This window comes from Dreissena polymorpha, chromosome 12, assembly GCF_020536995.1.
Source record: "Dreissena polymorpha isolate Duluth1 chromosome 12, UMN_Dpol_1.0, whole genome shotgun sequence".
Classification (NCBI taxonomy): domain Eukaryota; kingdom Metazoa; phylum Mollusca; class Bivalvia; order Myida; family Dreissenidae; genus Dreissena; species Dreissena polymorpha.
In genome coordinates this window covers 25,087,589-25,113,979 of record NC_068366.1, presented here as the reverse complement: position 1 = coordinate 25,113,979, position 26,391 = coordinate 25,087,589, and the positions used below count along the sequence as shown (strand labels likewise).

The following is a 26,391-nucleotide window of genomic DNA, read 5'->3' as shown; positions in this document are numbered from 1 at the left end:
AACGTCTTCGATGTTGGATGTGGATGGCCAACGCACAAACGTCTTCATTAAACGCTGTTCGCCGTGTACAGAAGCGGGCGGTTCCTCCTTGCCTACCACCACTCAGTTATCGGTTGAGCAATCGTCTTCATATACATGTCCGTTTTGCAAATGCATGGTAGAAGGCATATACAATGCTTGAACTCAAAATATGCTTAAATTAAAAATGGCAGTTAATAACAGTTTCAAAATAAGACAAATATTTGTTTACGAAGTTATATAAGTGAATATGTGTTACACTGATATACTTTCATGATGGGTATATAAAAATGCACGAAGAATTATACGGCGATAAATTTGTTAACATTTGTAACAGCCAACTAATCTTTAAACCTGTGAATTGAACATTGATAAAAGCGTGTTTTGAAAGATACATAATTTTATCAATGTCAATTGGCAGCAAGTTGTATGTGTTAACCATCCTTTGTTCGTTCAATTCTAAAAAATATTAAAACCAATGCTTCATAAAATAATCCATTGTTGCAATCAGCGAACACATTGTCTCGAGTTGAATACATAACACAATACAGCGGCGGGTGCCTTATTTGAAATTAATATTCAGTGTGAAAAGAGTTATCTGGATTGGCTGTCATGAAAGATTTTATGACAATACCATACTGCAAAATATCTGTATAAATTGTTTAAATTTAGTACAAACTCTTATTAAGGATGTGAGTTTACCATAATTTAAAAACTTATCATTGCCTAATATATAGTTTCTACTTACGATATAGGTAGCTCCCTGTAAAAGAGTTGTATATTTTAAAGTGATATCATGTGCATTTTGCACTGTTGAATTGAGCTGAAAAGAATTAACAGGTCAAAAGAGTTAATTAAAGTGTGGTTACTGATCAATTATCTGCTCTACTCATCTTGCTACAAGTTGTTTATAAAAATATATTTTATATTCGATATTCTTACGTGACCCACCCAGTCCTGTAAGCCGAAATGATCAGTAAAACAAAATTGTGTCTTTGTGTCGTATGCACGAATCTGCACTTAAACTAAATTTAGTATCACAACGTACATGCATGATTAGTTGTCAAACGTAAGTACGGTTGATATTCTTAACTATATGCATTATTTTGCTCTTTCCGGGATACTGTTTTAGTATGTTGATGCTGCATTAATAAATATAAGTGTATATGAAGTGAAAACACCAAAAATTAACAACGGTTGCGATAGACACCTATAAACTGTTAGATGCCCATAATATCACTTTAATTAAATAAAAAGTAAAATCATGTATTTTATTATATATTCTATATACACATTTAATATGACAATTAGTATTCACTTTACCGTTGATACTACAAAAACAGATTGTACGTGTTATCGGAAATGTTAATACAAAGGGCAGACATTAAATAAAGAAATGTTCATCGACGTTGTTTAGCTTAACATTATTAAATTGTATATTATTCAATCAATTGCCATCATTTTTACCACGCTACCGTCCAATAGTTTACCTGGCATGGACACGCAGGCGTCTTATATATATTCGGTCTGGAATATACGTAGAACGCAATATTGATATATGACTGAGCTCCTTTAAACCCGCTAGGATATCTGCATTGTACATCTAAACAATGATACATACGTAAATACCGGCCTCATTATTGAGTGTTAACACTCTACTTAAGTCTCCTATAGCTGGGAATTACATAACGATGGACAATCTAACAGTGTTTGCATTCGTTTTGATAATTGGATTTCTTAGTCCACAAGTGTATTCTCAGGTAGACCTAACAGGTAACGGACACCCATGTGTTCTTATATTAACATAGCTTTTTGCTTCCAATTTATGTTTTGTATCGTAAAATAACGCTGTAGAGACTATAATAACGCATTAACTTGATTAAACGTAAATACCTCATAACCATTGAGTTGTGTTAAAATTACATTTTTCAGAGAAAACTGTGTGCAACAGTTTGAAAATGCACATACAAAAACGTGAATACAATGCTGATCTTGTACGCGTTGTTGTATATATTCATACAAGACTTTAACGAACTGTTTTAAACAACCAATATCAGTCTTATCCTACCAGGCTTATCTTTCAAAACATTTTCATATTAAGTTGTTCTGACAACGATTATTTTTTCCACAAGCATCGGACTAAGATATTTTAAAATAGTCGAATCTACAATTAATGCATATAGTTATGAACAATTTAAGGAAAATGTACCGCTTGATTGAACAAAGTCAACAAACCGCGTCATCTTCACTACATAGAGATCGAAATAACGCACAACAAACGTTGACACCCATATTTAAACAAATATATATTATAAATGACTAAATAATAAAGCTACTATGAGACATAAATACAATATTTGCTATTTTCGGTGTAAGTCTTTAAGCACTAAACCAAAAGTACAGCCACAAACGACGCATGTCTAAATAAATATTTAGTTTTTAAGGTTTACGGATATTTCAGTCTGCACGGCCGGTGGAACAGAATGTACAACACTACCGAACTCAATCTGTGACCAGTTCAACACACTGACATGTGTGTGCTCTTCCGCCCAAAAGTACCAGGCAAAACCCGATAATAGCGGATGTGATTACAGTAAGTAAACGTAAAATATTCGTCGTGTTTCCGTAATATTGACTTGTATTGATTATGCTGTACGGCACATGCACAGCGACAATTAAGTAATACGTTGACAATATTATAAGTAAGATATAAGCCTCAAACTGCCCTTTATGTAAAATATTTAACTATCTTCGGTTTTTGCGCGACTCATATTGCCACAATCGGTCCATATCTATTACATAGTATTAAATTTCTTGGCTTTCGTAGATAGCATTATCTAAGTGCGAAACATACGTATAATTTGTAAAACACACACTATATGCTTTTAATGTATTATTGAAATACCATTTATTTCCGAAAATAAAATTGTTCCATTCAACAAGTATTGAACTTGTACTTATAGCAAACTCGAAAAGGAATGAAAATGTATACCACACATGTGTATCACTTGGTTGTAGACTGTGGTACTCTCACTAACCCCACCAATGGAGCAGTTTCTACTACTGGTACTCTGCAGACCTCAGTTGCTACATACACATGCAGTGCAGGGTTCAGGTTGACTGGAGTGAGCACCAGAACGTGTCCTTGGATCAGGATGGTCAGACGTAGCTCCGACATGTGTTTCAGGTAATTTAGGCACAACATTATTGTAAGCTGTAAATATTATTCAATTTACATTGGAGCCATAATCGTTCATAAATATATTAAATAATATTCGATAATTGAACACACGTCATGTTTAGCTATAATTTATTTCATCAAATTGCCGTGTTTTTCATATTTGACAAATCAAAGTGGATTTGTAATGCCGTTTAATGGCAGTGACTCCAGCTTTGAACAAACATTTTACGGACAGTGATATGCTGTACGAGTTGTCTTGTATGTTAACGGTAAATGTTCCCTTGCCTTCAATAAACGACTGGCGAAGAATGAGACAATATTGCCTCCTGGTAATGTTTCTGAACTGTAATTTTCCCCTCCTTTACTCAATTTAAATATTGAACATACAAACATGATTGTCTTCGAAAAATACAAAGTGGAAATGTTTGTATCTGTTTTCTAGGCAAGGTAGGAGATTCTTGTGCCACAGTTACCAACCTATGTGAGAACCTGATCAACGCACCTTGTACCGGAGGCACCTGCACCTGTCTCACTGGATACACACAGAGCACTGACTCTGAATGCGTGGGTGAGTTCGGCCTTATATTTCTTACTTTGATTTATTATTTTTCATTTGTGTTTCAAAAAGCAAAATGTATGTATATAGATTGAGAACATTCGTTTTACTCTTCAGAAATAAACGAATGTGGTTCTTCTCCCTGCAAGAACGGAGCGACATGCATCAACGGGATAGCAAAATTTACGTGCACGTGTGCTACTGGATATAATGGAACTCAATGTGAAATAAGTAAGATCACTCACATGTTTGGATTGTTTTCAGATAGCCCTTAACATATCTTAATCTGACGACCGTCTATTCTGAAACACACATGTGTTTGCAGACAACGCAGCTCCTAGTCAAATTAATTACTTTGAATACAATGCATGTACACGTCATCGTAATTCAGTGAATGCATTTCATTTCGTTTAAATAATATTTTGTGAATTCGTTAAAACGGGCATATTCGGACAGGCTCGTTGGGTTTTAAATTTGTTGATTCTTCTGCAATGTGTTTTAAAATACTTTGGCGAACTCATTCGTTGAACAGTTGATTATGTATGTGAGCTTACACACAAAAATCAATGAAAATTAGCTCCAACTAATAATATTGTTTCCTTGATATAGCTCGTGTACGTTTGTAGACAACGAATCGTGTTGTTGCATGTTCATGAAACTGTGAAATTCGTAAAGGTAATAGCTGATTTGAAATGATGGTTTTTGAACGCGAAATAGCGACACTACAATTAAGAAAACGCGACAATAAGTTTCCCAGACCGATGATAATAATGCAATTCATTTATATGTCTGGTATTATATTCATCGTTCGATGATACCCATATTAATCTTATACAGATAAAATAAATATAAGACTCAAGAGGCAAAAACCTCTAAACCAGTTCACAAATTCCTGGAAAGAACTCGAATACGAACAACAAAATGCGTACACTGCGTCGAAACATATTATTCGACTACTTAACTGTGGTTACACTGATTTTATAACTGGCTTGTTTAACAACTACTTTTCTGATTGTACCATTCTATTAACTATCAAATTGCAAGCCAAATTTAACCCAAGTATGGTTCAAAAATAGAATTGCTTCACATATTTACTGATTTTCATAAAACATTATTTAATTTTAAAACATTGTTCATATTAGAATTCGCCTCCTTAGTGCCTCACGAATGAGTGTTTTACTAAACCTATCAACGTTCAGATTATTTTGGGCACTTATGACTATTAGTTTCAATCTTAAGCAGACTAAAACACAATTATATGGGAAAACTATGAAGAAACTACCCAAACATAAGTTCATGTTTACGAACTATCAACATTACACTAGTTGTGTATTGTTGACATAACTATACCAAGCATGAATTAACTGTTCATTTCGTTCAATTTTAGTTGATGTTGAAAATATTTAAGCTATGGACACTCTGTGAATCAATAATAAAACGACGCGGTCATTCAATTTATTTCAAACAAAAGTAATCCAAGCGAATTTAATAAACATCTAGAATTTTGAACAAATTTAAACTGATTGTTCTACACTACATTCATTAAATTCCAGTATTTATGAAGTCCACAATTGGCCTGTTATTTCCCATAATTTATGCAGAATGAAGTTGTACCTGTTTGCAATGGCTCAAACGGAATTCATCTTATATACTGAGCTTGATACATTAGTTGAATACATTAAATGTGATTGAACATGCAATTATTAAGTTAGCGAAACTTTTCAAAACCAATGACATAGTATTTCGAGCATGTTTTAAAAAAACTGTTCCTTGTTTTGGCAAGTGTACGATTTGTACACTGAGATATTCCCAAACAGCATACACAAGTATGTTTGGTATATGCAGAATCGTATTCGTTCCATATTTATACATATTTAAAATTTATTATAGACCCAAACGACTGTCAATCTGCGCCGTGTCAGAATGGAGGCGCGTGCACTGACGGACTTGCCACCTTCACGTGCAGCTGTGCGGCCGGTTACACGGGAGCTACCTGCGCTACAAGTGAGCAAACTTTGTAATTTTTCAACAGCTAAAACACACAACTACCACAAGTTTATGTCATTTATAAATTTACTTAAAACATTAAGGAGTGGCGATTCTTTTAGTTCGAGCGGCGAATTTTTGGTATTATGAAATTGAGTAATATTTGTGTTGTGGCTCATTTATCTGGATCACACTTAACGTTGGAATTTTTTTTACAAATGCCAAACATTCTTTAAAAGTCATGCGCTTGCAGACATCTACGAGTGTTCTTCCAATCCGTGTAAGAATATGGCCTCTTGTAACGATGGTGTCAACGGATACACGTGTTCGTGTGTTGCTGGGTATACTGGTATCCACTGTGAGACAAGTAAGCATTTGTATTGCTGGATATTATATAGGGCGTGCCATAGCAGTACTAGGAAATGAACCAAATACCACAGGTTCCGATCTTACCAAACCATTCGTGTTTATATTATGACTTTTAGTAAAGCTATTGCACACTGTTTATTGCATTTGAATTGACATGAAATCATTGTTAAAGCGCTGTATTAAAAAAAAACAACAATTATTAATGGCATATATTGTACTTGAATCACTGTTGTCTATTAAGTCGAAGTAAACTATTACGTAACGAATGTGTAAAAAATTGCGAACTGTTGTATCAGCACACCGCTGGTATCTTCTATAATTATTTATAGAAACTCTATATTTAAACTCTTTTGCAATGTAAATAAACGGTTAAAAAGCATAAAACTAAAAGAAAACGTGTTGGATTCGGTGGAATATCGATTTTGTTTCACTCGTGATCATAGAAAAAATATAAACAAGGACATAAACAAAGGAAGTACATCTTGATATGATAATCTAAAAATAGAAAAAGGAATTCCGAAAATTTGTTCTTTTCATCGGTGAAAAGCGCTCCAAAACCGGTTTAAACACCCAATGCTTTGCATTGACCGTTCCAAGGCGGTGACCCCAGCTTTATTCTTATTTGTGTTTATGTTGTTTTGTATTGTGCTGTATTGTGCTGTTTTGTACTGTTTGGGCAATCGATCACTTGCTTTAAATAAAGGACATACTAATTATTTATAATAATAATTCAATACTACTCCAGCAGCTGGAGTTTCACTTCTTTATATTGACATATGTCTTGTGTTTGTATATTTATGTAGCCTAGCGTTTTTCTACTTCATTATGATTACTTATAAACTATTTCCGTAACTTTAACCTTCATGTTAAATAATTGCAATTATATCAAAGTGAATACTTATTATATACTTAATTTATATTTTGTGATATAGAGCATTGTTAATGTATTTAAGGATGGTGAACGTGTAGATATTGGGGAAGACTGATGCATTCGTTAGGTCAACTATAATATTAATTGTATTTCATTGTATGGTTCTCTGAATCAACTGGACTTCTACTAACGTATGCTAGTCATTTTTTACTTTTCAAGATAGCATCGAATACAGTTACAAGAAAACTTTCCCAAGTAAACTAAGCTGTGTAAAGTGAACAGAACTTGTCTACCTTTTTATTTCCTATATGGGTTAACCACTTAATGTTCTGGTACAAAGCTAAATATAATCTTAGCGTTTAAAACTGCAATCCGGTGTCAACAATGCATGGGGTTGTATCATCATTTGACCGCAATACAATTGTTCAATTCTATCCAATAAAGGATATGCGAATCATTTATCTTAAATAAAACATTCACTTTCAAGCTATGTAACTTGGCCTCTTACTAATTACTTTAACCCGGATTAACAGGTATTTAAAGTCAGCAAAATAGTAAGCCTGTTCCACGGGAGAACAACACGAGATATTTAAACTTGTCAATAATGTCTTATTAGTTTTATATGTATTTCGCTGATTTGAGAAAACCTTATTATAATTTGTACTCGGGACCTTCAGGTCTAAATTCCTGTGTTTAAAACAATGCGCTATTGAGGCTTTCGGAATATTAACAAAAAGATTCACATTCGTAGTATAATGGTCCTATAAAGGACGAAAATCTAAAGATAAAGCCTAAGTTTAATTATAAAAAAAACACGCGTCAAATCAGCGTTTTAGTGACAATTCTATAAAATTGAAAAATAAAATGTTTTATGCTAGATTATTGCTTACATATTTTATGTATTCCTTAAAATGGATTGTTGTTTGGCATTTTGCAAAGCTTACTTAAGATAGCATCACGTGTTTGCCTTTTTATTTGAGTTATATATATCTTAGTTTTTAAATGAACGCAATGTTAATGCCGTAGTAAAAGTCATTTGGGTATCTGATTTATACATAACATTTGATTTCTTCAGAAATATTAAACACAGTTCACATACCTTATTATATAGTGTTTTCAGAGGTAAGGTATGCGTGGGTCAGTCCTTAAAAGTAATCAAACATTGTTGTACAGACTGAATAATATAATGATGCGCTTGCGTCCGATCTTGCATAATGGGCGTAAAAACCATTGAACATAAACTATTTATTTTTCCAGTAAGGATGGCCTACGACCAGGAGTGTTCGGTGACGGCCGAGTGCGGCACTACGGGGGCCACGTGTCGCAACGACGGACTTGGATCATTTAGATGCCTGTGTACACCGAGTGGGGAAATATACGTTCCCTCCAGCGAGACATGTTTAAAAGGTATATAGTGATATGTTTGTGAACTGACCAGGTTAATCCATGATGCAAACTACCAGGGAAATGTATACTCCAGTAGTAGATTTATGTCCTATTGGTAGGATAGTTTAGATTAAACTGACTTCACAAATATACGGGACAAGTTATGCTTGTGTAAATATACCTTGCAAATCAATGACCCGAGTGTCAACAGATTTTGTAAATATAAGATCTCTTAGATGACTGAATTAACTGTACACATACTTAGTTAGCTGTTATCACAAAACATAAACGAGTATAAACTCCTTCAGAATGCGGTGACCTAAAGAACCCCACAAACGGCGAGGTGACACTTCCGACGAACACCACAGAGGGCCAGATGGCTTCCTATTGGTGTATGGTGGGATATGTACTCTCCGGGCCTAAGTTACGTACGCGTCAGTCAAACGGGAAGTGGAGCGACGCCGAACCAGCATGCATCTTTGGTAAATAACATAATTATTCATTACTAGTATATAGCATATACATTCCAGTATACTTCCAATTATAATGTTATACATAAGTAATCTTGTTATCTATCGGGCTGATTTGCAATAAACCAGTGAACACAGTTTTAAAGGATATTATTAATTTTACAATAATAAACTAAAGCTGTTTAAATTATTGATTTAAAAAGATTAACAGCAAATGAATTCAAAATTAATATGTTTCGAATAAAAAGTTTATAAGAACGTATAATAGTGTTATATCAATATTCTAAGCCTTCTTATTTTCAGATAGCCGCCCAGATACCACCGTACCGTTCGGTGTTATGATAGCAATTCTAGGTCTGTTTGACCTTGTTGTGGTTGCAGTTTACATCAAACACAGATGCCGAGGACAGGTATAACTTTTTTAAATAGCTTAAATTGTATATTCGAATTTGTAATGATTTTCTTTTGCAATCTTGTTAAATGTTTGAAGGCCTTACCATTGACTGTGGTATATTTCAAGAATCAATTCATTTTAATGAATCGTCGTAATCGATAGTCTTAGACCTTTACAAAAACTGTCCTTTGCATTTGTTTTGCATTTTGGAAAGATCAAAACGCTTCAAGAGTGGGGATTTAAGCTGTACAATCTGTAATAACTGGATTTTTTACGTTAAATAACTATGTTACAACAATGTATTCAAAACCGTGAGTACCCTAATAGGCATGCAACAGTGTCTGTATGAGAATGACATCAAATAATCAATATACTAAAGACTCTTGTTTGAGGTGTACCAAACAATTATGTCAATTGCTTTCAATCTCTGAGTACAGCTACCGGATTGATGTCCATTTAATACAGACGCTTGTGCTCAAAGTTGTGTTTATGTAACAGATAATTGTTAATAAAAACAATCACAAAAATGTATGGTAGCACAGATGTGGCAACAGTGTAAATTTATCTACGTCGTTCCAACATTAAAAAAACTACATGACTAACTCTTGGAAACTTCGTTGGTTCTGTTAAGGACTTAGAAACGCATGGAAAACAAGTAGCTAACTCTCAAGGACGACTCAGCATGACGAGGGAACGTTTTTGTTTCACTTGGAAACGATATAAGTATCTCGTGGCAACGACATTTTAAACTCTTGGGTACGACAAACTAAGTTGTGTCGCCGACAAATTGTGTTACTCGAAAGACGTTTTGTTTAACAGTGTTTATAAATCAATGTTACGATAAATTAATCTTTTATTTTCAAATGCGAAAGTTTTTCAAAATACACGCATTTAACGGTTTATTCTGTTGCTACATGATTTATCAATTGCGTTCCCAGGAGTCACTAAGTCGTTTCCATGACATGCGAAGTCGTAACCACGTGTTCAGAAGTCGTTTGTCCTAAGATTTTCACAGTCGTTGACATATATTTCTTGATTAAGACGTAATAAGGATTTAACTGAACATTTAAAATATGGCATTTCACACATATGACCTCAATGAAATTATCTGCTGCCTTTACAGTAACTGAAAATTACTGAGGAAAATGCATTGAGTCAGTGCAGTTCACTCACAGGTTCGGACGGGTTTGGACATACATGTGGCTTAAATAATTATTTACGTGCAAATATTAATTAAAACTAAAACCACAGAAGTACAAGTAAAAGTGGTTGATTTTGAATCGACTTGTGATTTTTTCTTATCAGGAATGAGCCCGGAAGATCTGCTCGTAACCAGTCGAAAGCTCGGATCGGCTGATTATGTGACTCGAATGCAATTTCCTTTGTTGGTATCTTTTATTTAGAGCTGGATTGTTGGTTTTTTTTCCTTAAATATCTTCAGTCAATACACTGTCGTTTGCTTTATGTAATTGTACTAAGAAGATGGTTAAATATGATGTAATGCTTACAAAAGTAAAAGAGTTTGAGGTCGCAGCATCCGTGGTGTTCCGAATTCGATCCCCACTATGTTAGCGTTTTATTCTTTTATTTTGACAATGGTACTGGATTAACCTCAAAAACAAACTCGATTTTATCGCAAGAACACTTAGTCGTGCTAATCTGAAAAGGTAAACTGAATAGGTTTTAGCGAAACTAATAAATACATTACTAATAAGCTACATATGATTCTTGTTCTTACAATTTAACATCTGTGTTTTTTCAGTGTATGCATCGGATTTATACAAATAGACCTACACAGCATTCCAATTTCGACTCTGAATTGTCCGTAACCAATTCAATGCAATACTCTGCGAAACATCGAGAAGCCGAGAAAGCTAAACGGGGCTCTGTGCGAAGTCCTCGAACGGGCTCTGCAAAATCCATCCATTTATCAAATTATATTGGAAATTGATTACTGCCACTTGTTATTTGAAGTGGATATGCTCATAATTGTGTTAGCTAAATGTAGTGTGTACTTCTAAAATGCATACCGGTAAAAATGTTCTATTAATTTGGGTGAACTACTTTGTTCGCTAACATTATGCATTTATTTTATATCCAAACTGTGTCATTTTATAGCAACAGTTAGTTAACAAGTATGATTGTTCATGTGTTTGTCGCATTCTCATTGTAGATGTTCATTGTAAGCACTTTCGGTATGAGGTTTTTCATACTCAACTATAAACATAGCTTTGAAATCGACTTTTCACACTTGCAATTTCGGAAATAGGGTTATGCTATTAAGGTGTAAACACATTATTGAAATTGTACTTTTGTGACTACCACGTCTGGAAAGGGAATCGCTAGGTGGCATTAAATATATCCTTTAAAAGCTATACCTCTTAGAACATGCTAAGACCTTGTACACGTATATAAAGTACCAAAACACTAACAAATACCGTCGCGAGTCTACATTGCCCCGGAAATCATAATTATGTCAATACTGCAACATCTTAGAGGGCTAATCAATACTAAACTTCAAGTATTTTGTTTTTTACGTTGCTGTCTAAGATGAGGTTTGACCAGATTGTGATTATCATATGCATATTTATCTTACTTGATTTTGTAATCAGATTGCAATATTTTCATAACTATTTTACTTAATGCAAACGAAACCAACACACTGTTAACGTGGCATTGCACTGGTTGTCAAGTTGCTTATCTCTGCGCAGTTTCCTTGGTTAATAAGATAATGTTTTAATATAAATTGGTTGAGAATAATATATTATTATAACCTGTGATGTAACCATGATCGAATACAATTAATCGTTGTTGGATGAAAAAGACAGCGATGAAACTCATCAGATAATGTACTTAACATTGTATACTGAACCAACTTTAGCCAGGAATTCTGGTGATGTAGTGCTGTGTCCTTTAGAATAGAAAGAAGACGATTGATTGCCCATGCCCTGTTGCTATCCTTATACAGTCCGCTATGCATGGTGCTTGCTAAAAGCATGATATGTACAGTGTATACTTCTTCATATGACATGAACAGTAATACTTTAAATACATCAATATGGATGTACAATTACCGGGTATTATTTCATAGTTCTGTATACATGTAATAATCAAGATATGCAATTTCTTTATATGCAACTGTACTTGTTGCCTCGCACATGTTTTGTTTAGTATACAACCTAATGTGAGAGAAAATGCAGACAAAGTCTAACATATGCTCACAGAGAAAAAGAAAGAAGTAAGCAGTGACTATTACACTAGTTACACACCACGATGCATGCGTCCGGCGCCAATGCTGGGAGGCGTGGCTTCACTGAACTGGTATAACTACTATTGGTGAATTAAGAAACATAATGCTAATATCATGTTGTATATTTACAAATGAAATAATATCTATAAAACATTGTCACTATTACCAAACAAGTATTTAATTCAACGGATTCAACTAAACAAGTTCTTTCATCAAGCAATATCTATTAAATTGTTCAGTTGGCACGCCATGTATAAGTGAACAGACTACTAGATGTAACACAGATGGCATAATACAAAATATGCAAGAACAATCACAATATGTAAATACACAAGCAAAAAAGTGAAAAAAGTTACATGCGACTGTGAAAATAATTTTGATATGAGCCCCCACCATCTGATCCACTTTTGTAAATAGACTGTAAACACAACTGGCCTCTAAGTGTGACATTAACCAGACAGATTTAGAACGCGAAATACCCGTAAGTCATATAATGACCAAGGCAAATACATCTGGCAATGTATCATTCGTAATGGTCAAATGAGTTACTCATGCAAAGTTTGCGAGAAAAATGTATCAGCAAAAAATCAGACCGATCAATCCGCACACGAGTTATCAATCGAACATGATTTTCACATTCAATGTCACAGTGATTTTGATCATTGACCTAACGTTCAATAGGGAGTATGTACTGTTCAAGGTCAATGCATCTGCAGTTTAACACTTAATGTCACAGTGACCCTATCTTTGACCTAGTGACTCCAATTTCAATAGCAGTCATCTACTGTCCAAGGCCAAAGCCTATGTGAAGTATCACGCCAATCGGTCAATTCGTTGACGAGTTATTTATTGGAATCGATTTTAACACTTGTTGTGACAGTGGCATTTACCTTTGACCTATTGTCCAAGACAAATGCGCATGGGAAGAATCAAGGCAATCGGTGAATCGGTTGACGAGTTATCGATCGGAAACGAGTTCACATTTTGTGTAACAGTGACCTTGATATTTGACCTTGTGACCACGATTTCAATAGGGGCCATCGACTGCCCAACACACGTGGAAAGTATCTAGCCAATTGGTCCCATCGTTCACAAGTTATTGATCGGAAACAATGTTCACTCTTAGTGTCACAGTTACTTTGACCTAGTGACCAAAATGTCAATAGAAGTCATCTTCTGACAAAGGCCAATGAACATAGTAAGTAGCAAGCCAATAGGTAAACCCGTTCACACGTTATTGATCGGAAAGGAACTGGTCTACCTACAAATCGATAGACCGACCGACCGAAAGACCGACATACAGCAAAACAATACACCCCTGTTCTTCGAAAGAGGGCATAATTATTATTCTACACTTCATTCCGTTAAACGATGTTTAAATTTGTCCATTTTTTTAAATTCGAAATACACATTTAATACTGAAGGAGACTACAAAACACATTGCGACCGTTTATATTGCAATTCCACCAACAATATGCAAACATTCGTCAGTATAAGAATATAATATCACAATAATTTAAGCATTGAATTGAATTTTCGCCATTTCATTGATGTATGACACCCCAGGAAACCCGATACCTTGTCATCAGCGTGATACCAATCGAGCAGCTTTGTCAACTTTAGCGTGAACTGACATAGGGTAAGTAAATTGGAAAAAATATATAATTTCAAAGTCCAATTTCAAAAAAACTGTGTATTAACATTGATGACAAAGGTATTGGCCTACATGTAGAAAAAATCCTGACAAATTTTCTTTAAAAAATGAGCGAAATGTGGCTCCCTGAAGTAGAAGATCGGATAAAATGGGCCATTTTCAGGCATTTAGGGGAGAAAAACTGCTTTAATTTGCAAGCCACTACAATAATTCAAGGATTTATACAAACTAACACATGTCTGCCATAATCTCTCAGCAGGGTTTCTCCAGAAAACTATTTCTTGTGGAGAAATTTGCGTTTTTAATGACCATGTTGGGAAAAAATGGATACCATATGGAAAAGAATAGGAAACCTTGTGTGAGCAGCAACTTTTGTGTTGACAAAGTTGCTCGATTGGTATCACGCTAATCACAAGGTATCGGGTTTCCTGGGGTGTATGAACTATTCGGAAAATGTCGACCCATTTGAATAAATGCAGACGGCGTTTAGGCATTATTAGGCATAGTTTTATCGACGGTTCATACACCGATGAAATGCAGAAAATATATTTTTCAAATCCTTAAACAGAATTAATAGGAACATAAACTATTTATGTTAACCCAAAAAGCCACAGCGCATTTCTTTCTATATTCTAACGTATGGGTGAAGTTTCGATGCATAGCACACCTCAAGAGGTTTAAGCAATTTGTAATTGTTGAAAAAAGAACATATCGTTCGACACAACATCGACTTATATCGTTCTGATACAAGATTGTAAATAAATAGCGCGATAAATATGTATCTGACGCCTCTGTTCATATTAACTCTATTATTCAAGTCATCGCAAGGGAATAAGAACTCCGAAACGTGTCACATAATTGGTATCTGGTATTTTATAATTTATTTGTTTTATACCTAACCTGTCCATTGCAATAAGCAAAGGGGCAGAAGTTGAAAAATTGCAAGAGTAATATTCCAATAATACGCTGAATCCGATATAAAACTTTTCGATGGAAGCTTAAATGTGTGTTGACAAATGCAGCATTATAAATAATTACCGTTCACATGACGGAAGGTAACAACTGTGAGGTATTAAGTTGCCTCGCCAAATGAATGTTTATCGGACAAAGTGACTAGAATACATCTGTGGTCGGAAAAACTGGACCGGTATTACTAAATGAATAAATAAAAGCTTACATAAACGCATCAACAGAAGAAAACTGCATTTATTTTTAACATAAATAAATATATAAATTAGTCTAAAAAATAAACAAGGCACACAAACATACACATGCATTGTTATAAAAGTAAAATAGATCATGAATACAGTGCCTATGTCAAAATTAATGTGCCGCTTTGATAACCGCACATTTTGTTATAAAAACAACAATAATATTTTCAATGCTAACGCAAATCAAAACATCGTTTATCATCAAAGTAAAATATACAAGCGAACAACCGCTTGGTTGTCTCCTTTTATACAAACAATTACACTGTTTTACGTGCTCCACCCGTATCTCAAAAAGTATTGCTGAAACTTTAATAATATATTAACCAGCATGTCCATACATCCACCTTCATATTTTGATAAGTATATTTTATATACAATGTGTGTCCCCTATTTAGCAAAATAACGTGCGTGTGTGCGCTTGTGTGTGTGTGTGTTTTAACTTGTGTTGCGCTTAACTTAAAACGTATCGCTCAAGAAACTTACAAATATTTTGCCCTCCAAGGTGAATGCTAACCTGAGACACATGTTGGTTCCGTGTCGTTCCACCGTGGTCCAGTCTGGCATATTAACGTCGAAGAACCAACGATCTTGTTGGCGTCGCACTGGAGTGCGGCGACTAGTATGTAATACGTTTTGTTTTCGCTTATGGGAGCAGAAGTTATTTTACGGATTAATTTATATATTTTTGTTGTCAGAATATCTTGCATAGTGGTGTTTTTTTGTAAATTAGTGTAAATAAGTACTGCAGTTGTGCCTATTACATTAACTACAACATTTATTGCCAATAATACAAAGCTAATTGTTTTAATTAATAACTGATCACAGGAGAAAGATCACAGGGACTGGGAAAATACGCGAACCGGAACTTTCTGGTTTTGTATAAAATTGAAATTATTCTCGGTTTGTTAAAAACGGTATAGTATGGTGTTATACATGTTATTTATAAGAGAGATTATGGTAATGGTTTAGCGCGAAAAGTGCACGGGTTTTGTGTTTAAGATTTAGCGCAAAAGCGCACGAGTTTTTCGTGCTTGGGTATATATGATTTGCAAATCTATTGAGTCGCCATTCGAGGGTGTATTTGACAGGCAAAAGTAATGGAAAAGAAAAACGAAGGGGTGATAACCCGGCCCGCCCGCCCTTCGTGGACATGTGTATATCTAAATAATTGGTTACATTATTTTTACTTTTATAATTTTGCAATAATTAAGTCGATATTAAGTTTATGTTCAGTTCGTTTTTTAGTCCATGTGAGATGGGATCTAAACACGAACTGATTTCTTCAGCAAGAAAGTCGATGAGTGTATTTAAATTTAAGTTTGAAGCAGCTTAGTTTGCTTCATTATTTTGTTTAATCTTTTGCTTCATTTAATGTGAATTTTCAAGTTATGTGTTTTATATTTGAGAATTTCACTTCCTGGAGATAGTACTTCCTGCATATTTATTGAAATCTTGGTATGTTTAAATATCAGTGTTATCATTTTTGTTTTGTTTTTACGAAATGAACGTTTAATTTTTAAAAAGTTTTCTTAATTTTACGATTACTTAATTTTTTCGTTTCGTTGTTACTGGGTTTTTTTTAAGTCGGTTTAATGTAGCTTTATCGTCATATATATATATATATATATATATATATATATATATATATATATATATATATATATATATATATATATATATATATATATACATATTTCAACAGAATAATTATGATTTATCAACATTATTTTTTAATGTTTATGGATTTTATGGCTTGAGTGATTTGTTTGTTTCTTGTTGATGTCCGGGGTGTGTACGGGATGCGTTTGATGTTTGTTTGTTATGTTAATTTGCGCAATTAAATTAATAACGTTTATTTACATGTTTTACTAAAGAATACTTAATTTTTATAGCAAATAATAGCTGCTTATTTGTAGATTACTCTTAAATTAGAGGTTTCGGGAGGTGATGAAGGCACCTAGACACCGGTCTTGAGCCATGGGTCCTCATACGTCCCCCTGCTATTAAAAGAAAAAAGAAAGAAAAGAAAATGGCAGTAGGGTTGCGTATCCCGCTCGCAGTTTTACCTGAATCGTTTATTACTACCTATTATTGTATGGGGTGTACGTGAAGTCATGTACACTTCTCTTGATTGGTGGTGGTGGATGAATCTTGCAGATAATATATGCTTCTTTAAACGAATTAATGTTTCACATTTGTACATTTATAATATTTTAGCAACTTAACGTGATCGATGGGCATTGGGGGCGTCCTGTGTGCACTTTGGGCATCGGCGGGGATCAGTTTAGTCAAACAGTAACTCTTGAGTTTAGGTATATACTTGCCATCGAATTGTTATGAATAAATTTGCACTTTTTTACATGCCACACATGTGCACGTTAAGTATTTATAATTACATGCCCTACGTCATTTAGATAGTATCGTTTCAGTTCTTTTGACATCTGAACAAAGATATTACACCATTTACAGTCGTCTCGAGACTCCTCAACTGAGCGGTGGCACATGGAACACATACGAGCGTCAAAAGAATTGTTTTTTGCATGTATATGTCGAAATTCCTGTCGAATACAAGCACTCACTCCTATTTGTCTTATGGTTATTATTTGTATGATAATGATAATGATGTTGAATGGATGATGATATGGATGATAATGATGATGAGTATTTAATAGTATTTTGGGATAGAGAATAATAAATTTACTCATAACTATGAGTAAACAAAACTTCTTTGTTCCACTATCCTAGCAACCAGCTAGTTACTAATAAAGGCGCTATAGAGCGCGAAGCGCGACACGTAATATTAATTTAAATAATGAGTCTTGATAACGCCGCTTATCAATGAGGAGGACTATCACAGCACCCCAGTCTCATTACTATCAAGTTCTCCTACATTTTTTTTTAAGAACCACATATAGAAGGCCGCAGGCCTGACCCGTATCTTGCCAGTGGTATGGACCCATTGGTATGGACCTTTAACCCCACTCACTATCCAGCGTTTAAACTTCCTGGTTTACATTTAAACCGACTATTAATAGCTTATTAATATCATTGTTAGAAGGTGATTTTTCAAGCGGTTCCGTAGTGTAGTGGGTACACGCTCGCTTCACATGTGAGAGGCCCAAGGTTGGAGCCCCAGTAAAATCATTTTATTTTATTTTTGTTCTATGTTAACTTTTTGTTTTGATGTAGACATTTTAGTTTAAATAAAAATGCTGTTTTATTGTAACCATTTTTTTTATTTATGCCCATGAAATATATACGTGAGAGGGTGGGGGGGGGGGGGGTTCGTAAACACATTAAAACTTTTACAGTGTTTTCATATCAATGAGTACTCAACCCCTATCGTAAATGAGCAACGTAAGAATAAGTTCAGAATCATCTCCCCTTGAAGTTGAGAAAAATATGAAATTACGCTTACAAGATGAAGCAGATTTTTAAAAACCTACACAGTTCTGTTCCATTAATGAAAACTGCACACGGATGCCAGTAAAAAAGGAAACCAATGTAAATAAAATGAACTATAAAAATATTTGGGGGGTTCCAACACAAAATCATAGATAATGGGTATTTGGGGGATATAACACAATATATTAGATAATGGTAATTTGGGGGTTATAACACAAAATCATAGATAATGGTTATACCAGTATCTTTTTTCTATTTTGTTTAAAATAATCGGCCAATATATTAATATTTACAGTAGAAAAAAAATCGTTCCATGTAACTTCATTGAGTGCTTTTTACACTGAAATTCCCGACGCCCTTTGATGCTTTCCATCAATACTTATCCTGTAGTGCTCAGAGATGCATTCAAACGTGGCAGTGCTGTTTAGTATTGTATTTGTATACGTAACCCTGCCATTTATGGGGCCCGTAAAATTCCCATACAATCTAAAAACAAAATAAAAACGACCGATATTATTGGGAATTAAACTAGTTATAATACTCTGAAACCTTCAAACACAGCAACATACACATATGCATGAGATGCTGGGCTCAATCAATTTACTTCCTAATAACATCTCTAACAATATATTCTGTCAATTAACTCTTAAGTAAAAATAGTGCGAATGTAACATGAAAACAATATATATAAAGTATAATATCGTAAATGAAGTGCGAATGGAATATGAAAAAATATATTTAAAAGAATATAGAGAATAATAGGCTAGTGTTGATTATAGATCAGGTTTATCATGTTAGGCTTAGAATAGAAAAAGCCTTGGCGGGTGCTTTTTCGTTTTCGCGCCGAGCATGATAAACCCGATCTATAATAAACACTAATTTATAATTCTTTTTTCCTACTTTTCATTCAGTAAACTTTTTTATTTAAACAAAATTAGTTTAACTGGATAATTTCGCTGGATTTATGACGTCATTTTGTCGAAAAAATGATGTCATTTCTTGCCGTGGATTATAGCAGAAATTCAATCAACGGGGCTTTAATCAACCGAATTCGCTGTAAAAGTGGGATAAATAGTATATTTTATTATCGAGAAAGTTTCCAAATTAAAAGTAAATGTAGGACACATCAACGCCATATATCAGATGAATTTTGTAAAGACATGTTCCAAGTTTAATGACTTTACGATATTTTATCCCACTTTTACAGCGAATATAGTTTATTAACGCACCGTTGACTAAATGACAATGATTCCAGCAAAATTTCCAGTTAAACAAATTTTGTTTAAATAAAAAGATTTACTGAAAAAAATCGGATAAATATAATAATAGATAAGTGTTGATTATAGATCAGGTTTATCATGCTCGGCACGAACACGAAAAAGCACTTGCCAAGGCTCGTGCTTTTTGTTTTCTTAGCCTCGCATGATAAACCTGATCTATAATCAACACTAACCTATTATTCTCTATATAGCAATAAAGTAAAACGTAAAAATGAGCCGCACTTTGGGATAACTTGGCTTAAAGGGGCCTTTTCACAGATTTTGGCATTTTTTAACTTAATCATTAAATGCTTTATATCGATAAATGTAAACATTGGATCGTAAAAGCTCCAGTAAAAAATCAAGAATAAAATTAAAAAAAGGAAAAGAACATTGCCCGGACCAGGTTTCGAACCATTGACCCCTGGAGTCCTGCCAGAGTCCTGAAGTAAAAACGCTTTAGCCTACTGAGCTATTCCGCCGAGTACATATACTCTTAGTATTGTATACGTTATATAAGCAATCTTCGTAGTTTCACAAAATTTAACGACAAAAACAGAACTCTCCAAATTATTCAATCGTTTCGCGTTGCAACGCTTTATAATTTTTAGGTTTTAAAATCGTCAAAAGATGCATAAAATGGCTATATTAGACCATGGTAAATGTTCAGTATTACTGTTTCCTCACAAATATCATAACTAAAACGAAAATTTGCGAATCTGAAACAACTTTTTTCAATTTTGTCAATTTACCAAAGCGTGAAAAGATCCCTTTAATGCATGTGCACAAATTAACGTCAAAGATTTGCCAGTACAGTCCGCTTTGATAGAATTGTGTGTTTACAAGAAGACCCTCCTAAACAAAAGTCCAGTTTAGGTGGAAAATATCGTGTCCGAATAGCCTGTACGCAAGTTTATCTAGGACGACACTTTACGTACAAGCATTAAATTCGGTAAACTCATAGCGCGGCTAAATATAAACCTGATCATCCAAGAAGTATATATATATGTTGAAATAACTATTTAATATTTCCATGTGTGCCGATTTACGAACACGAGGCAGCCATCATATGAACTGCTTCATGCGAGAATGTGTATTATGCCAGCGTACATGTAGCTTCAAACCAGACTGCGCGGATGTGCAGACTTCTCTGGAGATACGCTGGCCCTTTATCTCATAAAACCCTTATTTACATGACGCGGGTCGTTGTTCATCAATTTATTGCAAAACATCGCTTTATTTTTTAGCGGCTTTGTTAATTTTACATGACATGACCTGAACGTTTAAGGATTGTTTGATATAATCCTTAATAAGAATAATTGGAAGATCGACATGTCAACCAAGCTTATCAAAAATTGACAAACTGTTTGCAAAACGTTTTGCCATTAAAACATGCTTTAAAGAAAATTACACAAAAGTTGGTGATTATTTGGAATAATCCTCACTCAACATGGGCAGGCGATTTTTCTTTATTTGTTTGACTAGAATGAACATAAAATCTAAAAGAAACGCAAATACTTTGATGCCCCCCCCCCCAAAAAAAAAAGAGTATCTATCCATTCGGAACAATCTTCAGTCTACACCACCGTAATATCTTCCGCAAAGTGTGTTTCTCGTTAACGTACCGAATGTGTGTTCAAGACTTCTCCAACCGGTTTCTGTGCACGACGGGTCTTCATCACCGTTTATTTCTTTTTCGCGAACAGCGGATGTTGTTCGAGAGCTAAGTTAGAGTTTGTTCCCCTGAAATTTGTTTTAAAGTTCTATGGTTCTGTTTGTAGATTGCGCAGTTCCTTCATATTTCTCAAAAGGTTTTTTACCTACATTTACACTTATGTCCAGTCCATATCTGCTCATGTTATTATGGATACGCACTTGTGGGGTCAGCTGCTGTAACCTGTACGACAACGCTTTGCAGTTCCGTTTTGATACATATTGTATAGATATGTGTTTTTTAACTGATAAACTGCAAGCTGTCACAAAAAACATCTTGAGTTTATTTGTGCATTTATACTGCTGGAATTTGCGTTGATTTTAAAATGTATTTATGCAGAATTTCGTATCATCGCAATAAGTTGTATTTACTGGGTTGACTGTCTTAAAACAAAATAAATAGAGAAGATGACACATGATCTGTTAAGACAATTACATGTAACCAATTTTATATAATTTAACAGAAAACTGGTTTATGCGAGGCAATATATAAAACAAGTGAGCAATGAAAATCTCACATCAAATACTCCTATTGGTCAATAATGTTGAGTTAAGATGTAAAGATGCTGCAAGAATGATTGTATTAACAAAAGAGGATGTTAATCTTCATAAAGGGTTATATCACTGCATGATTAAAACATATACATAAGACCTTAACTAAAATATATAGTTATTTTCTAATAAATGGGTCAGGCAGTTCTATAATAATTTGATTTTCATAATGTAATGTAGAAACAAGGAAGTGTATTTTTCTCATTTATGCACGATCACATTTGTAAAGCACCAATTTTTCTAATTTCAGTAAAGCTTTATTGCTTAAAGAATCATTTGTAAATAAGGATGTTACATAATTTTGACATTTACGCCTTACTAAGTGTGCAGTCACCTACATGAAGCCCAAACATTCCCGAACGGCTGGATGATCTACTCGGACGCTCCGTCGACCGGCCAGATCACTGTGTACTCGTGCGGAGCCGGGTCTGATCTGCTCGAGCAGCCTGTGCGAACGTGCCAGCTGGATGGACGCTGAAGCGACGTTGAACCAAAGTGCTCGTTTGGTAGTCATAATAGCATTCGTGTTATGAAATTGTATTAAGCTCACTTCAATGCCGATTTAAAAAAAAATAAACATAATTAGTTAAGGTTTTCTATTTAACACACGATATATTCTTATATTCTATAATTACTTATCGGCAGACGATGGTAAACGCAGCTTTTAAGTATTGAATACCGCAGAACAAACATAACTACCTGAAATGTAATATACGACACTGTACACGTTTTTTTTACATATTTGTTCATGATGTCAAAAACGTAAATCAATCTGTTCAGTGTTTTAATAACACGTATTTTAGTTGAACCCAAGATATTTATTGAAAATTGGAAAGGTGTCGAAATAATTACAAATGATCCAAATCGGTATAATTTCAAAAGTTTGTGAAGCGGTGCCGTGTTCACCAATCGGTGATAGTTTAAACGAGTCCAGTTCTCAAGACATGTTTGCAAATCCATGTATTTTACAATCCTCTAAAAGGATAGCTAATTTGAATAACAACTTGTGCCACATAAGAGTCTCTTTTAAAATAAAATCCAGTTTTTGCGGAAAATGTCGTTCCATATTAGCCTGTGCGGACAGCACAAACTAACAAAAGAAGACACTTAACGCACAGTTTTCCCAGAACGAGGCTCTAATGATTTCGAGTCGATAAACATTATCTTATCTTTAGGCACGTTGATATAGATTGATATACTATATACAGCTGAAAAGTCAACTGATACAACTTATTTATGTTTAATTCATTCAGAACATGATTGGCGTGTTCACTTGCGTTTTTGCATGTGTGTTGGTTGTTTGCTCGCATGCCACTAAATCGAGATTGTTACCATAGATTGGTTTATCAATACTGCATTGAACAACGCCGCGCTTGAGTGTTGGTGATTAATAGTAACACATTTTTAAATAACTATCCCTGTACTACAAACGTGGTTCAATCATGAAAGGAAGAGCTATCATACTTTTCTCCGCCGGGTCCATTGATGGTTTACTTGATTAATTGACTGTTCCCGCCTTTGTGTTTCTTTCCCGGGCATTGTCCTGGCCCTAGGCGGTGTAGTGTTATTTATCATTCTCGTTCATATGTTTTGTTACCATTGTCTTTCTCATGTACAAGTTTCATAAGAAAACAGAGGTAAGGACCGAACGTTCGAAATTATGTTTATAAAAAAAGTTCACAGCAGTTGTGTTAAATGTGGTATCGCTAAAGGTCGGAGCCTAACAGTGCAGTCATATTAACATGCATTCAATTTTATTCTTAATTTCAATATTCCTTTTACATAGCCCTGTGGTTTCTTCAAATAACTACCATACTTACGTAATTGCAAGCTGCAGCTATAACGTACATATTACTTTAACATCGCCAATTCTATTCTTCTTAACCGCCTCTCTTGGTGAATATTGATTGATTTGTCATCCGTTATAAAACCGAAAGCATTTGAAATACAACAACCAATTAAATTATTCACATGAACATTTTATCGTCGTCTGGTACCTTTAAGAACATTCAGTTATATTATGTTATCGCTATTTGTGTTTAATGTATAATTTTTGTGTCTGTTAATATTTGTGTCACTTTGATCTGTTTGTGCCTGAAACGAAATTGTTTAAGATTTTGAAATTAAACTATTACAATTGTTTCATAATTGGTGAGTGTATGATAAAGATTGAGATTATTGTTCTCGGCACGCACACATTCTTAGCGCCCTTGAGGCCCAGAGCTCATCAGCGTAAAGAAAGCCTTTTTTTAATCTAATAGTTATGCCGTACTCAACTCATATGCTGTATTTATGCACATCATATCGATGGTCTATCCAAGGAGGACGTTGATAACATGAGCGAATTTATAGACTTTGGAGACAATCCGATGGTCAAACCGAAAACGTTTTCGGATCGTATTAACGCTTAAAATCCAAACATAATGTGCATGTCAATTAACAGTGAAACACCTTAATTACCCTTGCATATGTATTGAAAAACAAACACAAAATATACAAGCAAAAGTCATTAACCATTCAAAAATGTTCTAGGCAAAGTAAAGAAAAAATATTTCTAGTTTTCACAAAGTTTGCATTTCAAATGAAATGCTTTAGCGTGTACATGTTAAGATGTGTTTATATTATAAACTCATATGAATAGAAGCTACATACATCACATGGCTGTCATTTATTTTAAAGACGATTACAGAATCTTGATTTTTATCTGATAATCACACACTTTCGCTTCGCTTTTCAAATATTTCCTCACATATTCTTTATAAGTGATTGGTTCACACACACTTGTACACAACAACATTATATCACTGAATAGATATACGGCAGAACCCTAAAGAAGCTTCGATAAGTAAAAACGACGATCTCGCCATAGCCAATCCGCCTCCACAACGATTACATAATCTTGATTTTTATTTGATAATCACACATTTTCGCTTCGCTGTTCAAATATTTCCTTACATATTCTTATAAGTGATTGGTTCGCACACACTTGTACACAACAACATTATATGACTGAACAGATATACGGCCGGAACCATAAAGAAGCCTCGATAAGTCTCAACGACGATCTCGCTACACGGCACCCACCTCCGCGACCCAACCCTTTCTCCAAGATCGTCTCCTTTTCCGTGTTCGATAAACACAACGCAGCATGGAAGAATATCTTAATGAAGAACCGGAAGTACGCACCGGAATTTGAGAAGAGTTCGAGGGACGATGACGTGTATATTTCTCGCCAAGCGATCCATGGATTTCCGGTAAGAATTTTTTTATCAAGATTAGAATGAACCCTTACGAAATAAAAATCAGAGACAAAAAGACCGACGTTTTTTCTGCGAAATTCTGTACAGGAAATGCATGCATTTAATATGCAAACATGTTTTGAATAATATACAAGGAATACAGACAGACACGAAATCAGTAAAAGATGCAAATATAAGCTCCAGTCTATATATATATATATATATATATATATGCTATGTTTAATTTTAAGATATTGCAATCAATTTTTCGAACCGGCATAAAACTACAAGAACGCATATAATATGTTTAACAAATTTTAACATAACACTTTGCAGTATTTTAGATAACATTGTATATTTACACACATTTGCTTCAATAGTTATTCTTATTAATTGATATGTGTATATGTACTTTTTAAAACATTATTATCGTATGTACTTATCTTCCATCGTACAAACCGGATTTACTGTGAAGTGTTGATTTTTAACAGACGGGACCAAGTCAAGATGGTGAATACATGAGTAGGAACAGTGATGAGACCGATCTGACAGTTGAATCTACGGCTAAGGAATGCTCTGTATAACCTCCAAATGAAAGACTATTGGGCTCTTTGTTTAATACATGTTTAACATATTGTGGACAACAAAACACACAACACTCAACTATTTGATTTGTGCTTATTGGCGCTAGGCCGCCAAGTCGTTTACATATATTATCTACTGTGCATCATACGATTGATCCTCCTTTTTGTGACACGGGGCTTAATCCATGTGGGAAAGTGTCATCCAACATTATTTAGTGCAGTTCTCACAGGCTTATCAGGGACGATTTTTTTCGCCATAACTGGATTTGCGCTTAGTAAAGACTTCCTTCAAA

The 26,391-nt window shown here is 34.4% G+C and overlaps 1 protein-coding gene across 1 annotated transcript; it reads left to right on the top strand.

Annotated features, from left to right (window-relative positions):
• The first annotated feature begins 8,243 nt into the window (after window positions 1–8,243).
• On the top strand, window positions 8,244–11,198 carry LOC127852456 (protein lev-9-like). The gene is made up of 4 exons (XM_052386411.1): window positions 8,244–8,388; window positions 8,676–8,849; window positions 9,141–9,247; window positions 10,994–11,198. The coding sequence occupies exons 1-4, from the start codon at window positions 8,244–8,246 to the stop codon at window positions 11,180–11,182; spliced, it is 615 nt and encodes a 204-aa protein (XP_052242371.1). The 3' UTR covers window positions 11,183–11,198.
• The last annotated feature ends 15,193 nt before the right edge of the window (window positions 11,199–26,391 follow it).